The 13,386-nt window shown below is 36.0% G+C and overlaps 1 protein-coding gene across 4 annotated transcripts in view; it reads right to left on the bottom strand.

Moving 5' to 3' along the window:
• CDK8 (cyclin dependent kinase 8) overlaps positions 1-13,386 on the bottom strand; it is a 152,316-nt gene that overhangs the window by 48,708 nt on the left and 90,222 nt on the right. For all 4 annotated transcript variants that reach the window (XM_021929502.2, XM_009191665.4, XM_009191666.4 and 1 more), the window contains exons 3-4: positions 9,894-10,004; positions 5,547-5,687 (exon numbers count right to left, since the gene is read on the bottom strand). Coding sequence is in view for 3 of the 4 variants with exons in the window: in XM_009191665.4 (XP_009189929.2) it covers positions 5,547-5,687; positions 9,894-10,004 (252 nt within the window). In the remaining variant the exon portion in view is untranslated. The remainder of the gene's footprint in view (positions 1-5,546; positions 5,688-9,893; positions 10,005-13,386) is intronic.

Here is a 13,386-nt window from a genome sequence, read left to right as displayed (position 1 = left end):
CAAAAGAAACTGTGTAATTTTTATTTTACATACAGAGTCTTACTCTGTTGCCCAGGCTGGAGTGCAGTGGCACAATCACAGCTCACTGCAGCCTCAAACTCCTGGGCTCAAGTGACCCTCCCACCTCAGCCTCCCAAGTAGCTGGGACCACAGGTGCATGCTACCACACCCAGCTAATTTTTATGTTTGTGGATATGGGGTTTCACTATATTGCCCAGGCTGAGAGTATCCTTCCTTTTTTAAGACTGAATAATATTCCATTGCATGTACATACCCATTTTGTTCACCCATTCATCCACTGATGGACACTCGGGTTGCTTCTACCTTTTGGCAAGCTACTGAGAAGAATGCTACTATAAACATGCATTTACAAATACCTCTTTGAGACTCTGCTTTGAATTATTTTGGGTGTATACCCAGAAGTGGAATTGCTGGATCATATGGTAATCTTATTTTTAATTGTTTTAGAAACTACCACTGTTTTCCACAGCAGCTGGATTGTTTTACATTCCTGACAACGGTGTTAAAAAGTTCAATGTATCTTTACTTGTTTCCACAGTATTTCCCACTTAGTCAGCTTTATAATACGAGGTAAAATTCTTAGACTGCTTAAACCCAATACTCCTATTTTGGTAACAGCAGGGAGAGAGGAGGAAAGGACAGGGCAAAATAACTTACCTCACATTATTTTAACTTGTGCTTCTTGTTTATTCACTTATATAGAATAATTTTTTTTTTTTTTTTTGAGACCGAGTCTGGCTCTGTCACGCAGGCTGGAGTACAGTGGCACAATCCCAGCTCACTGCAAGCTCCGCCTCCCGGGTTCACGCCATTCTCCTGCCTCAGCCTCCCTAGTAGCTGGGACTACAGGCGCCAGCCACCATGCCCAGCTAATTTTTTTGTATTTGTTTTAGTAGAGATAGGGTTTCACCATGTTAGCCAGGATGGTGGTCTCAATCTCCTGACCTCGTGATCCGCCCGCCTCGGCCTCCCAAAGTGCTGGGATTACAGGCGTGAGCTACTGTACCCAGCCGAGGATGAATAATTTTATGTGTGAACTTGGCTGGACCATAGTGCCCAGATGTTTGGTCAAACATTCTTTTGAATGTTTCCGTGAAGGTACTGTTGGATGAGGTTAACATTTAAATCAGTGGACTTTGAGTAAAACACATAAGGACTACCCTTCTTAACATGGATATGCCTCATCGAATCAGTTGAAAGCCTTCATAGAACAAGACTGACCTCCCCTGAGCAAGAAGGAATTCTGCCAGCAGACTGTCTTTGGATTAGAGCTAAAACTTTTTCCTGGGTCTCCAGCCTGTAGCCTGCTCTGCAGATTCTGGATTTACCAAGCCTCCACAACTGCATGTGCCAATTCCTTAAATAAATCATTCTCCATCTATGTATAAACACCTTGTTGGTTCTGTATCTCTGGAGTTGCAGTATCATGAGCAGTATAGATGGTAATACCAGAACCAGGACTATAGTAGACGGGTAGTCAAACTATTTTCCCTTCCCAAGGAGGGAAGGAGAATAAACAAAGAAAGGGGAAGAGAGTCGTCAAGGGAAGGAACAAAGCTAACGCAACAGACATAACTTTGTTCTCATTTATCTCTAGTGGACACAGACAAATTAAGTGTATAAGCAACAACTTACATATACGTATTTTAATGATCTAAAACTAAAAAGTTTGGTTTGGATCAATAAATTACTTCACAAAATAAATACTGCCTATGTTTCTCTTCTGGTCCATATTTCTTAAAACACCCATACATTTACACTGATTACGACTCTCAGCCCAAAAAGACTTCCAGAATTAAGAAATCTCTATTTTCCCACCAAGGATGACAGATTTCAGTTACTGATTTGCTACTATGTGATGATTAATAGCAACCAGATAAATCATTATTTATTAAATAGGATTGTTAATTTTAAAAGCTCAATTATACATATCAAAGAACTTCATAACTCTACCATCTCAAACCAGTATTTCTATTAATTAATAAAGCCAATTTTATTAAACAAAAACACCAATAACATTCCAGAGTATTATTAAAATGGTGTTTTTAGGGTGTCTGTGCTAATTATCCACCTTAATATGAAGTTTCTTGTGGCATGTCAGCACCTCAACCAACTGGTCCAATTCATAGCATTAGAAGTCTATGAAGAGAGTTAAGGTCAGCATTGTCACATTTGATCTAAATCTGACTAAACAGGAGTAAAGAACATAATGAACTATTAATTTTTGTTTTGATAGGGTAAATATTTCATATGCAACTAACAACAAATATTTGAGAAGAACACGTTAAAAAAAATTATGTTATATAGCTTCTGAACAATGTTCTTTTTTTTTTCTTTTTGAGACAGAGTCTCACTCTGTCACCCAGGCTAGAGTGCGGTGGCACAATCTCGGCTCACTGCAACCTCTGCTTCGCGGGTTCAAGTGATTCTCTTGCCTCAGCCTCCCAAGTAGCTAGGATTACAGGCGTGTGCCACCATGTCCGGCTAATTTTTGTATTTTTAGTAGAGACGGGGTTTCACCATCTTGGCCAGGCTGGTCTCGAACTCCTGACTTCATGATCCACCCACTTCAGCCTCCCAAAGTGCTGGGATTACAGGCGTGAGCCACCGCGCCCGGCTGACCAATGTTCTTGAGAGTTAATATGATATTACTACATATATTAGAATCAAATGTAGCTATTGTTCAAACACTATAAACATCAAAACTTTAAAGCTTTTTCAGTTGGCAGGAAATGTATTTTAAATGTACATATATGGTAAATGAGTTTTTCCTTCAGAATTTTAAAATTGTACATATTTTAAAATGTACATATATGGTAAATGAGTTTTTCCTTCAGAATTTGAAAGGTGGGCATCTGAACCAGTAGGATCTAGGTTAGAGGCAAAGGCTGTCATTTTCATGAAACAATGGTTCAGTGGATTTCTGTGTGCCTGAGATACACAGAAGGGTCAGACGTTTATAAAGAATACTAAGAAGTCATGCACAGAAAATACGGAAAATCTCACTCAAATATAGAAATCAAAGAAGATAGCAGTAGACACTGCAGAACTTTTTGGATTAATAAACCTTAAATAATGGCAAGAGGGATGGAGGAGTTAAGAGTGATTTGCCTCACTGTAGAGAAATATTTTATTACTGAAATTGTTCAGAATTGTCAGCATATGGTGACAATAAAAAGCAACTAACTTTTAGTATGCTTTATTACTATTTTTAAATCATCTACAGACAATGCATCCCTTGTTGCCTATATTAGGGGGCACCGATCCTTCCACTCTCCACCACTTAGTACACCACTAACAGCCTTCTGAAATGATCGGTTCTACACTAACCCTACGTCAAAGAGAATCTACTTAAGGTGCATTAGCAGGAAGAGCTTTACCATAAGAGAGATAAAAGAAACTTGGTATCATAATTTTCACTACTATACTTAATACTACTCCAAGTGGCTTAAGTATATTTATATTATTACATGAAATTTAAATATTGGTTTTAAAAATCAGTCTGTATTTACCTAATATGCATACATACTTCAAGTGAAAAAAATAATTTACAAGAAAAAGAAAACGTAGAGCTATCTTAGCATAACTGACACGATGGGGAAAAACATGCCCTTTAGCCACAGTTTTTTCTTTTAGAGATCATAAAAAGGACAGGTAGCTCAAAAGTAGAAATGTTTTTCCCTAATTTGACTCCACCCCAATGGCCAAAATTTATTTTCAGCTTCATAAAATGCCAAAGGATTTGTCTGATTTCTGTTATGTAAATCTATTTTTTGTTTTGTTTTGTTTTTTAGAGATGGAGTTTCGCTCTGTCGTCCAGGCTGGAGTGCAGTGGTGCCATCTTGGCTCACTGCAACCTCTGCCTCCCACGTTCAAGTAATTCTCTGCCTCAGCCTCCAGAGTAGCTCGGATTACAGGTGCCTACCACCACGCCGGCTAATTTTTTGTATTTTTAGTAGAGACAGGGTTTCACCATCTTGGCCAGCCTGATCTTGAACTCCTGACCTTGTGATCCACCCTGCCTCAGCCTCCCAAAGTGCTGGGATTATAGGCACGAGCCACTGCGCCCGGCCTGTAAATCTATTTTTATAAGTAAAATATTCTAACTCTATTAAAAATAAAAGTTTGCATAAAGAAACAAGGCCAACCAAATTTCTGCTGTGTTATTGGTCCTAGTCTAAATGCTTTGTAGGTATGAGAACTGGAGATCAAGTAACTAACTAACATTAAATGTGCTACAAGGCAATTTCCTAAAGCTAGAAGAAAGAAGTAGAAACTGTGCCACTGGAACAGCACATTTGAAGGCCAGAGACTAAGCTCACTAAATTTGTGAAGAACATCTTTGCGAGAGACCAGATGGGCTCCGCCTCATGGCCTACAGGATATTTCCTTTGTATACAGGTGATTAGAGACAAAATCATCACTTTCAGCATTGTGTTTATATTTGTTTGAAATGACGGTGCTGTTATAAATCTTATTATAGTTACTATCTTTACAAAGAAAAGAACTATAAAAGCAATGTAATTATGTAGTAAGAAAGGGCAATTTGAAGTTTAGGTAACTGAAATCCATGAAAATTTAATGAATAATAATATGCTAGATCAGCGGTCCCCAATCTTTTTGGCACCAGGGATCAGTTTCATGGAAGGCAGTTTTTCCACACAGTGGGGTGGGAAGGGATGGTTTCAGTATGAAACTGTACCACCTCAGATCATAAGGCATTAGATTCTCATAAGGAGTGTGCAGTCTAGAATCCCCGCATGTGCAGTTCGCAATAGGGTTCTGGCTCCTATGAAAATCTAATGCTGCCACTGATCTGACAGGAGGCTGAGCTCAGGTGGTAATGTTCACCCACCGCTCACCTCCCGCTGTGTGGCCTGGTTCCTAATGGGCCATGGACTGGTCTGTGGCCTGGGGACCCCTGTGCAAGATGGGTGAAAAAAGGCATAAATGACTTTGACACATTAAATTAAAAAGTCAGTTTCTTACGTTTTTAAATTCTTAAAAGTTCAATGTACCTGAATACAGCAAAGCTTCTAATAATATACTTCAATTACGATTAATAAAGGCTATTGGCCAACAGACTGCTATTAACATAGAGGGGCTTAAAATATAAGCATATTGAATTAACATTTTCCTTTTCTAATATGTAAATAAGTATGCAGTAGTCTCCAAAAGTTTTATCTTCAAGTTATTATAAATATATAAATTTCTACAGTTTGCCTTGCATCTAATAATCAATGTAAAGCAAGCCAATGCTTTATTTATGAACTTAAAAGGAAACAGAAGCTTAGGAAAACAAATGTATCTTATTTCACTTCAAAATAAATACCATCTAGTGTATGTCAGAGAAGCAGGATGCATTATATAAAAACACTACTAGGCCATTTTTTGAGAATGTAGCGTTCTCACTACCTCTTATAAGGTTTCCGGGCCTACATATAGCACTGGTATCTACAGACAACTAGAAAAGTATCCAACTGTAATGCATCTTTCTAGTTTAAACCAATTACAGATCAACTTACCAAATCTCTGTGCAACACCCAGTTAGCATGCAGGTAGTGAATACCATCTAGGATCTGATACAATAGTGACTTCACCATTCCCCGAGGTAACTGAACTGGCTTCTTGTTTGCTTTAGAAGCTCTGTGAAACTTGATTATATGCTGAAAGAAAGAAAAAATATCACCAGAAGCTTAAAAAAAAGGAAAAGATAATTTGATATGTAATATTTTCCTAACACAAAAAGAAACACTCAGGGATTCCCACAGATATTGAAAATACAATTTCATACTCTGCTGAATAACATAAACAACTTTAAAATTCCCTAATAACTGCAGCTAAAATTCCATTTCCTAAGCATATGACAGCATTTCAGGAAATAAATTATCACAATAAGGAATTAGGAAATACTGTGCTTTTATTTTTACAGCGTAATTAAAAATCTATTACTTTCAGAGTATATTTGATTCCTGTTTATCTGGTAGATACAATGGAAAAAAAAAAACAAAGTTCAAGAGATACTTCTGGCTGGCTGACATGGTATAGAATGAGAACCTATTTATAACATAGGTTATAAAGAAAGCAAGTGGGGAGATGCTTCAATAAAATAACACAAGCACAAAGAAATGACATACCAGTTCACAGGGAAAAATGGAAAAATTTGAAAGATTCTGAGGGAAAAAAAAAACTGCCTTGTACCATCCATCAAAGCTTTCTACGTATAATGTTGTTGGACATCCAGTAAAACAAAGCACAACTTTATACATAGAAAAATTACTTTATAAATAAATGTGCCTTACAAGATTTTTTTGAAAAGTTTCAAATGCTCTTGATAGGACTCATTTTCTTAATTAGATCACTTTTAAACTGCAGGAAGATCTGTAACTTGGCTGCAGTCAACTATGCTTTGCACACCATTGTACATATCCCTGAACCTAATATTGCACAGAGCAGACCCTCGGCCAATATATGTAAGTAAATATTAAGCATGTTCTTGAAACCAGTAAACATAATAAAAATAAGAGATATTTAACATTATAAGTTAACATTTTCACTTGCTATTTTCTTATGATACACAGAATATGATACAAGTAAGGAATAACTAATGATTAACGAGTAAAGGAGCTTTACTCTCCAAGGTAAAATAGATAGCAAATACCCACGAGAAGGTAAAGTGTAGCAGTTTGCACCTATGTAGTGTGACTAATCTAAATGAGCAGCATTAACCAACTTTAATTTTCCTCTCAGTCTTTTTTTCAAGGTATTTAATAGCAGGCAAACAAAACAGAGCTACAACAATTTAATATCTAGACTGTTTTGTCACCTGTCCTAAAATATGATGTGACAATCAAGTCTGTTCTCCTTAAGAAGATTCTTGGGCCGGGCGTGGTGGCTCACGCCTGTAATCCTAGCACTTTGGGAGGCTGAGGTGGGCGGATATGTAGGAGAGGTAAGGTAATTAATCAATTTCATATATATTTCTTCACGTACACTTTATTAGAGTATTACAACTGATTTCTTTTACCAATATTTTAAAATGACAAACCCTACTGTCATTTGCTTTATATTCCAGGGCTACATAACAAATGCAAAGTACACATACCATGAAATCTCACCAACGCTTAAGTGATTTTTAAAAATAACTATTTTTATTGCGACTGCCTTGTTACCCTCTGCTGCCTAACCCCTACCAATTCACTTCAACATTCCAATTAAAATAGATAAAGGAGTGGGTTTTAGTAGGCTAAATTATCATTTGTTTTTAATGAAAATGAACATTAAAAATACTTATTTGGCTTAAATATTATTAAGATGATGATAAAGCTAATGAACTATTTATATACACTGTACAATATTACATGCAATAAAATTTGTTAAAGTATAATCATTGTACCTACATGTAAAATTAAATATTACAAACTAGCAGCTAGAAATCACATTGAGTGAAATATGATACTATCTTCTACGCTCTACCGTGGTTTATCACAAATCTTGTTTATGAACCAGCCTGGAAAATGCCTTACGTTTAAATTATATGATTTCATTTCTTATGAGGCTCAGTATGGTGAGTGTCCAATATAATACTGGCCACGCTGATTTAACAGGGTTGATCCGATTAGACTTATTTTAAAATAGAAGAACAGAAGAACCAAAGATTAAAAAAAGAAGAAGAAAAAATTAATAATCAGCATGAACTTTCAAGAGTTTCATAAAAGAGAGAAAATTTCATGTGTACAAATTAAAAAGCATGGCCATGCTAATTTAGTAAATATAGATTAGTATGCAAATCAATACAATGTTTAAAGACATTATTAAATATCATTAAAAACCCAGTACACAGGAGTAAAGTAATTCTTAATGAATTAACACAAGGTAATGTTAGAGGTTTGGTTTACTTGTTTCTTAAACTATAATCTGTATTAACAGATGTTCTTTATACAGATTGGTAAGAATGTAAATTTTGTGAATATGTTTCAAAATTACTTTGGCTATCCTGTTATAGATTTTTTATATATATATGTATATAATATATATATCTGAGTCTTATCTGCAAGGTAACATTTCAGATTTTTTTTTAAACATAAATGTTATATTTAACAAAACAGCAAATTTCATAGTTACCTGAGAGTTCCTCAAATACCAATTTAAAAAATAATCTGCTTAGTAAACTGCAAAATACTGAGGCTGGTGTTTGAATTTCAGCTACTTAGACAAGATTAATTTAAGTTCTTATTTTACAGTAATTTTTTTCAATATAGCATCATTTTCTGCATTGCATTAGATAAACTAATAAACCGGCTGGGCTCAGTGGCTCAGGCCTGTAATCCCAGCACTTTGAGAGGCCGAGGTGGGCAGATCACCTGACATCAGGAGCTAAGAGACCAGCCTGGTCAACATGGTGAAACCCTGTCTCTACCAAAAATACAAAACTTAGCCAGGCTGGAGTGCAACAGCGTGAACAGGACCCACTGCAGCCTCGACTTCCTGGGCTTCAGTCCCATGAACAGCTGGGACCACAGGTGTGTGCCACTGAGCTCAGCTAATTTTTTTTTTTTTTTTTTTTTTTTTTGTAGAGATAGGGTCTTGCCATGTGGCCCAGGCTTGTCTCAAATCCTTTGGCTCAAGTGATCTTCCTGCTTTGGCCTCCCAAAGTGCTGGGTCTACAGGTGTGATCCACTAAACTTGACCTAAAACTATTCTTATCACAGGTCAGAAAACAAAGAATAACTAAAAGTCTCAAGAGATATTAAAATTTATTTTCACACCAATCTCATTTTTTAATAGAGCTCTCATCCACAAAGAATTCCTCCAATGCAAGATTATGCCCAATTCAAGTAAGTACAATGCAGTCACGCACTACTTAATGAAGGGATACATTCTGAAAAATGTGTCTCAGGCAATTTTGCAGTTGTGTAAACATCACAGAGTGTACTTACATAAACCTAGATGATAGACTTTACCACAAACCCAGGCTATATAGTATAGCCTACTGCTCCTATGCTACAAACCTGCACGTTACTGTACTGAATAAGGAAGGCAATTGTGACACAATAGTAATTAAGTGTGTTAGCTAAACAGATGTAAACATAGAAAAGGTACAGTCACAATATGGTACTATAATCTTACGAGACCACTATCATATATGCAGTCCCTAGTTGACAGTAACATTATATGGTGCATGACTATACTATATTGAATTACTGTCAATGACAATAAGCATTAGGATATTAAATTCAATTGTGAATAGTTAATAATTAATAATAGTTTCCTACATTTGTGTATTTCATTAATAAAACTTTTCAACTACAAGATTGTTCCTCAGAAAAACGTTGTTAAAAAAGGAAAGAAAGTATTACATTTTACAGACGGGGTAAATTACAGCTTCAAAGCCATTAAAAGACTTGCCTAATGCTATATGATAAATAATGGTAGAACTATTAGATCTCTCCAAAGATAGCATATTCATCCTCCTACATGAGGATACCACCTTCTCATTTTATATTCCCTTTATATGACGGAATAAAAGGAAATATGCTACTTTTCTATTTTAGAGCAAAATTTTATAGATACTACAGTTACTTTTCATTTCATCAAAAAACTATATGAAGCAATATTGAATAGCTGTTGAACACTCTTGAGATTCTATTGTTTTCTTTAGTATCTGTTAAAAGATCAAAGTGACAATATTGAAAAGCAATAATACAAAGTCAAATAAATACTCTAGCCTTGGTAATGCCACCAACCACACTCCATGAGGTCACTTTTATTTTAAGAACGTAAGTCTCATAATAAGGGGAACACCTAATTGGTTTTAGTTACTCTTAACAATCCCTAACTGTTTGCTCATGTCTGCCAGCAATTCACCTTACCCAGAGGTCATGTTCAGCATAGTCAAACAGAAGCCACACCTTCCTATCAGCATGAGACAGAAACACCTTTTGAAGAGAAATGACGTTTGGATGCTTAAGCTCTCGAAGTAACTGCAAAACAAAGGAGATCCATTAACAATTTCTGTCACAAAAATAATGCTAAAAACCCCTACACCATTTGTAATTCAAAGGCAATACAAACCCACGAGTAATCAATCTTAAAAATCTAATAAGCACCCACACAATTTTGAGACAGATACTTCAGTAACAAATGAGAAAATATCTGTGAGGAAAAGACACTGAACAGGTATATCTGAGTAAATCTATTTTGTTGTTGTTTGGTTGGTTATTTTAACTTTTTGATTGTGGTAAAATATATATAACATAAAAATGACCACTTTAATCATTTTTAAGTGTACAATTCATGGCATCCTATAAGTATACTCACAATGTTCTGCGATCATCACCACTATCCATTTTAGAATTTTTTTTGTCATCCCAAACAGAAACTCTGAATCCATTAAACCAGCGGTCCCCAACCTTTTTGGCATCAGAAATGAGTTTTATGGAAGACAAATTTTCCACGGATAATGGGGTGGAGGTGCAGGGCGGGGGCTGGGGGAAGGGGCGCATGGTGGATAGTTTCAAGATGAAACCGTTTCCCCTCAGATCATTCATTAGGCATTAGATTCTCAGAAGGAGCACGCAACCTAGATCCTTCACATGCGCGGTTCACAACAGGGTTCAAGCTCCTATGAGAATCTAATGCCGCTGCTAATCTGACAGGAGGCAGAGCTCAGGTGGTCATGCTCACTTGCCTGGGGCTCACCTCCTGCTGTGTGGCCCAATTCCTAACAGTCCCGGTGCTGAAGGGGCCCACGCATCACACAATAACCCCACTGCCTTTTTCCCCAAGGCCCTAGTAACCTCTACTCTACTATCTGTCCCTAAGAATGTTCCTAATCTAGATATTGCATGTAAGTGGAACCACACACTACGTATCCTTTCATGCCAGGCTTATTTCACTTAGCCTGTTGCATTCTTTTATGGATAAACACATTCCACTCTATGCATATCTATATATATATCACATTTCGTTTATCCATTCATCTGTTGATGTCCATGGGTTGTTTTCACCTCTGGTTGTTGTGATTAATGCTGCTATGAACATTAGTACATACTATCTGTTGAAACTCCCTGCTTTCAATGCTTTGACCATAAACCCAAGAGTGGAAATCCTGGATCAAATGATTGCTCTGTGTTTAACTTTTTGAGAAACCACCAAACTTGCAGCTGTACCATTTTACATTCCCATCTGCAATGCACGAGCGTTCCAATTTCTTCATATCCTCACCAACACTGGTTATTTCCCCCCTTTTTTTCCTTAAAAATTAACATATATCCTAATGAGTATGAAGCAGTATCTCACTGTGGTTTTGGTGTGCATTTCCCTAGTCAATAATGGTGTTGAACATCTTTTCATGTGCTTACTGACCATTTGTAGATCGTCTTTGGAGAAACATCTATTTAATAAGTCTTTTGCCCATTTTTGAATCAGGTTGTTTTGTTGTTGCTGCTGAGTTGTAGGAGTTCTTTACATAGTCTAGATACTAACCCCTTATCAAATATGATTTATAAAACTTTCTCCCATTCTGCAAGTTGTCTAGGCTTTGACATCACATAACAATTGAACTTGAAACAAATCTGTAGTTCGTAATCCTTTTTAGAAAATATCAAAGTATTTGCAACATTAGAAGATGCAACATTCATTAACACCAATTATCATATGAAAATTAAGTTCTGCAACCCTATGAGGTACAGTACCTAATTTCAGGCATTTAAATTACATAGTAAAGTTGATTAAAATTTTGTAACTTTTCATAAAATAACAAAGAATTTAAACAGAGAGAAGTATCCAAGGAGAGCATATTTTCATGAGTTTGTGCTTTCTCATCTCATAAAAGGATGTTATTTTCTTTAAAATATTTTATCTTCTTATCTTATGATAACCAAAGTGGCCTAACAATCCATCCAGTCAAAAAGTACCCCTAACCCTGCCAAGCAAAAACGAAAACAACAACAACAAAAAGCCTCTCATGAAGCCCGATACTGTCTTTATCAGTTAAAACATGTTTCAACAGCGCCTTCCAAATGTGCTTCAAATACTGGACAGCCAGGTGAGAAAATCAAGATGTTAAAACTTGTAACTTCAGTGCTTTTTGTGAGAACACTGCCACAAAAATAAGAATCAATGTAAATGTGAAGTTAAACACTATATTGGGGGCTTTGAAATGAACTTCAGCAAAGACCATAAATCAATTAAATATTCAGTCACATATTAAAGATTATTCTCTGGTGTGATAATTATTTTATTCAGAAGCAAGATTAAGTTCAGGTTATATTATTTCTGCTTTCAGAATATAATTTTCAAACTTATAAGACTTTAGCAATTATATACCAATCCTCAGAAACCTAAATGCTAGTATCTAAAATTGACCATTCCCTAATTAATAAACAACACAAATAATCTGACAGGGAAAGTCTAGACTTTGTGGTAATCCTGGATCTCCCAGCTGGCTCAAAAAGCCAAAGCTCGTGCTAAGGTAGTCTTAATTCTAGTTCACTGTTTTTCTATTATCTCAAAATTGGAACACACTCTTAAGCTAGACAGCTATTTCAAATTCTTTCTAGTAACTGGCAGGGTGTAAATTATAAAAAACCAACACATTCCAAAGCGTTGGCAAAAGATCTCCACAATTATTAGAAACCTACATATAAAGTTATTCTTAGTGTCTCCTGAATTTTACCTCCAATGAAAGGTTTCATTTCACTCCTGTATTCAAAAAACTGCAGCAACAATTCGATTAAGCACTTCTCCCAGATGCCAAGTATGGTACTAGGCATGTGACATGTATTATCTCATTTAATCATGAATTAGCCCTATGAAATATTTATATAACCCCTATTTCACAACTGAGAAAACAGGGGTTTAAGGAGGTTAAATAATTTGCTTAAGGTTACATTCCTAGGAAGTGGTAGAATCAGCAATTAATAAATTAACTTTTAAAACACAAAGCCAGTACTTGCAACTACTATGGTCTAATAGCAATACCTCCCAAGAGCTAACATCCTAGAGGAATGGATTATGTCTGGATTATGTGTCTTTACAATCCAGAGACATAAATGTCTTAAATATATACCAGGTGGCGAACTTGACAATGGCAGGCACTACGTATTTATTCTCATGGCTGCATGGCCAGCTCCTAGCATAATGCCTGGTACTGCAGAGGCCCTTATTAACTATTTGATAAACACATGAATAAATGATTGTGTAAATTAACAAAATGTACAACTAAAGAAGGACACACAACCCACTCTTTGGCTTCTGATCTATAAACTAATATCCCTGCTTTCTTTATAAAACCAATCTACTTTGTTTTACTAAAATTTACTAAATTTTACTAAAAATATAAAAATTAGTGGCCAGGCACGG

The sequence above is a fragment of the Papio anubis genome, chromosome 15 (genome assembly GCF_008728515.1).
Source record: "Papio anubis isolate 15944 chromosome 15, Panubis1.0, whole genome shotgun sequence".
Lineage (NCBI taxonomy): Eukaryota > Metazoa > Chordata > Mammalia > Primates > Cercopithecidae > Papio > Papio anubis.
This window is presented reverse-complemented; position numbering and strand designations above follow the sequence as displayed.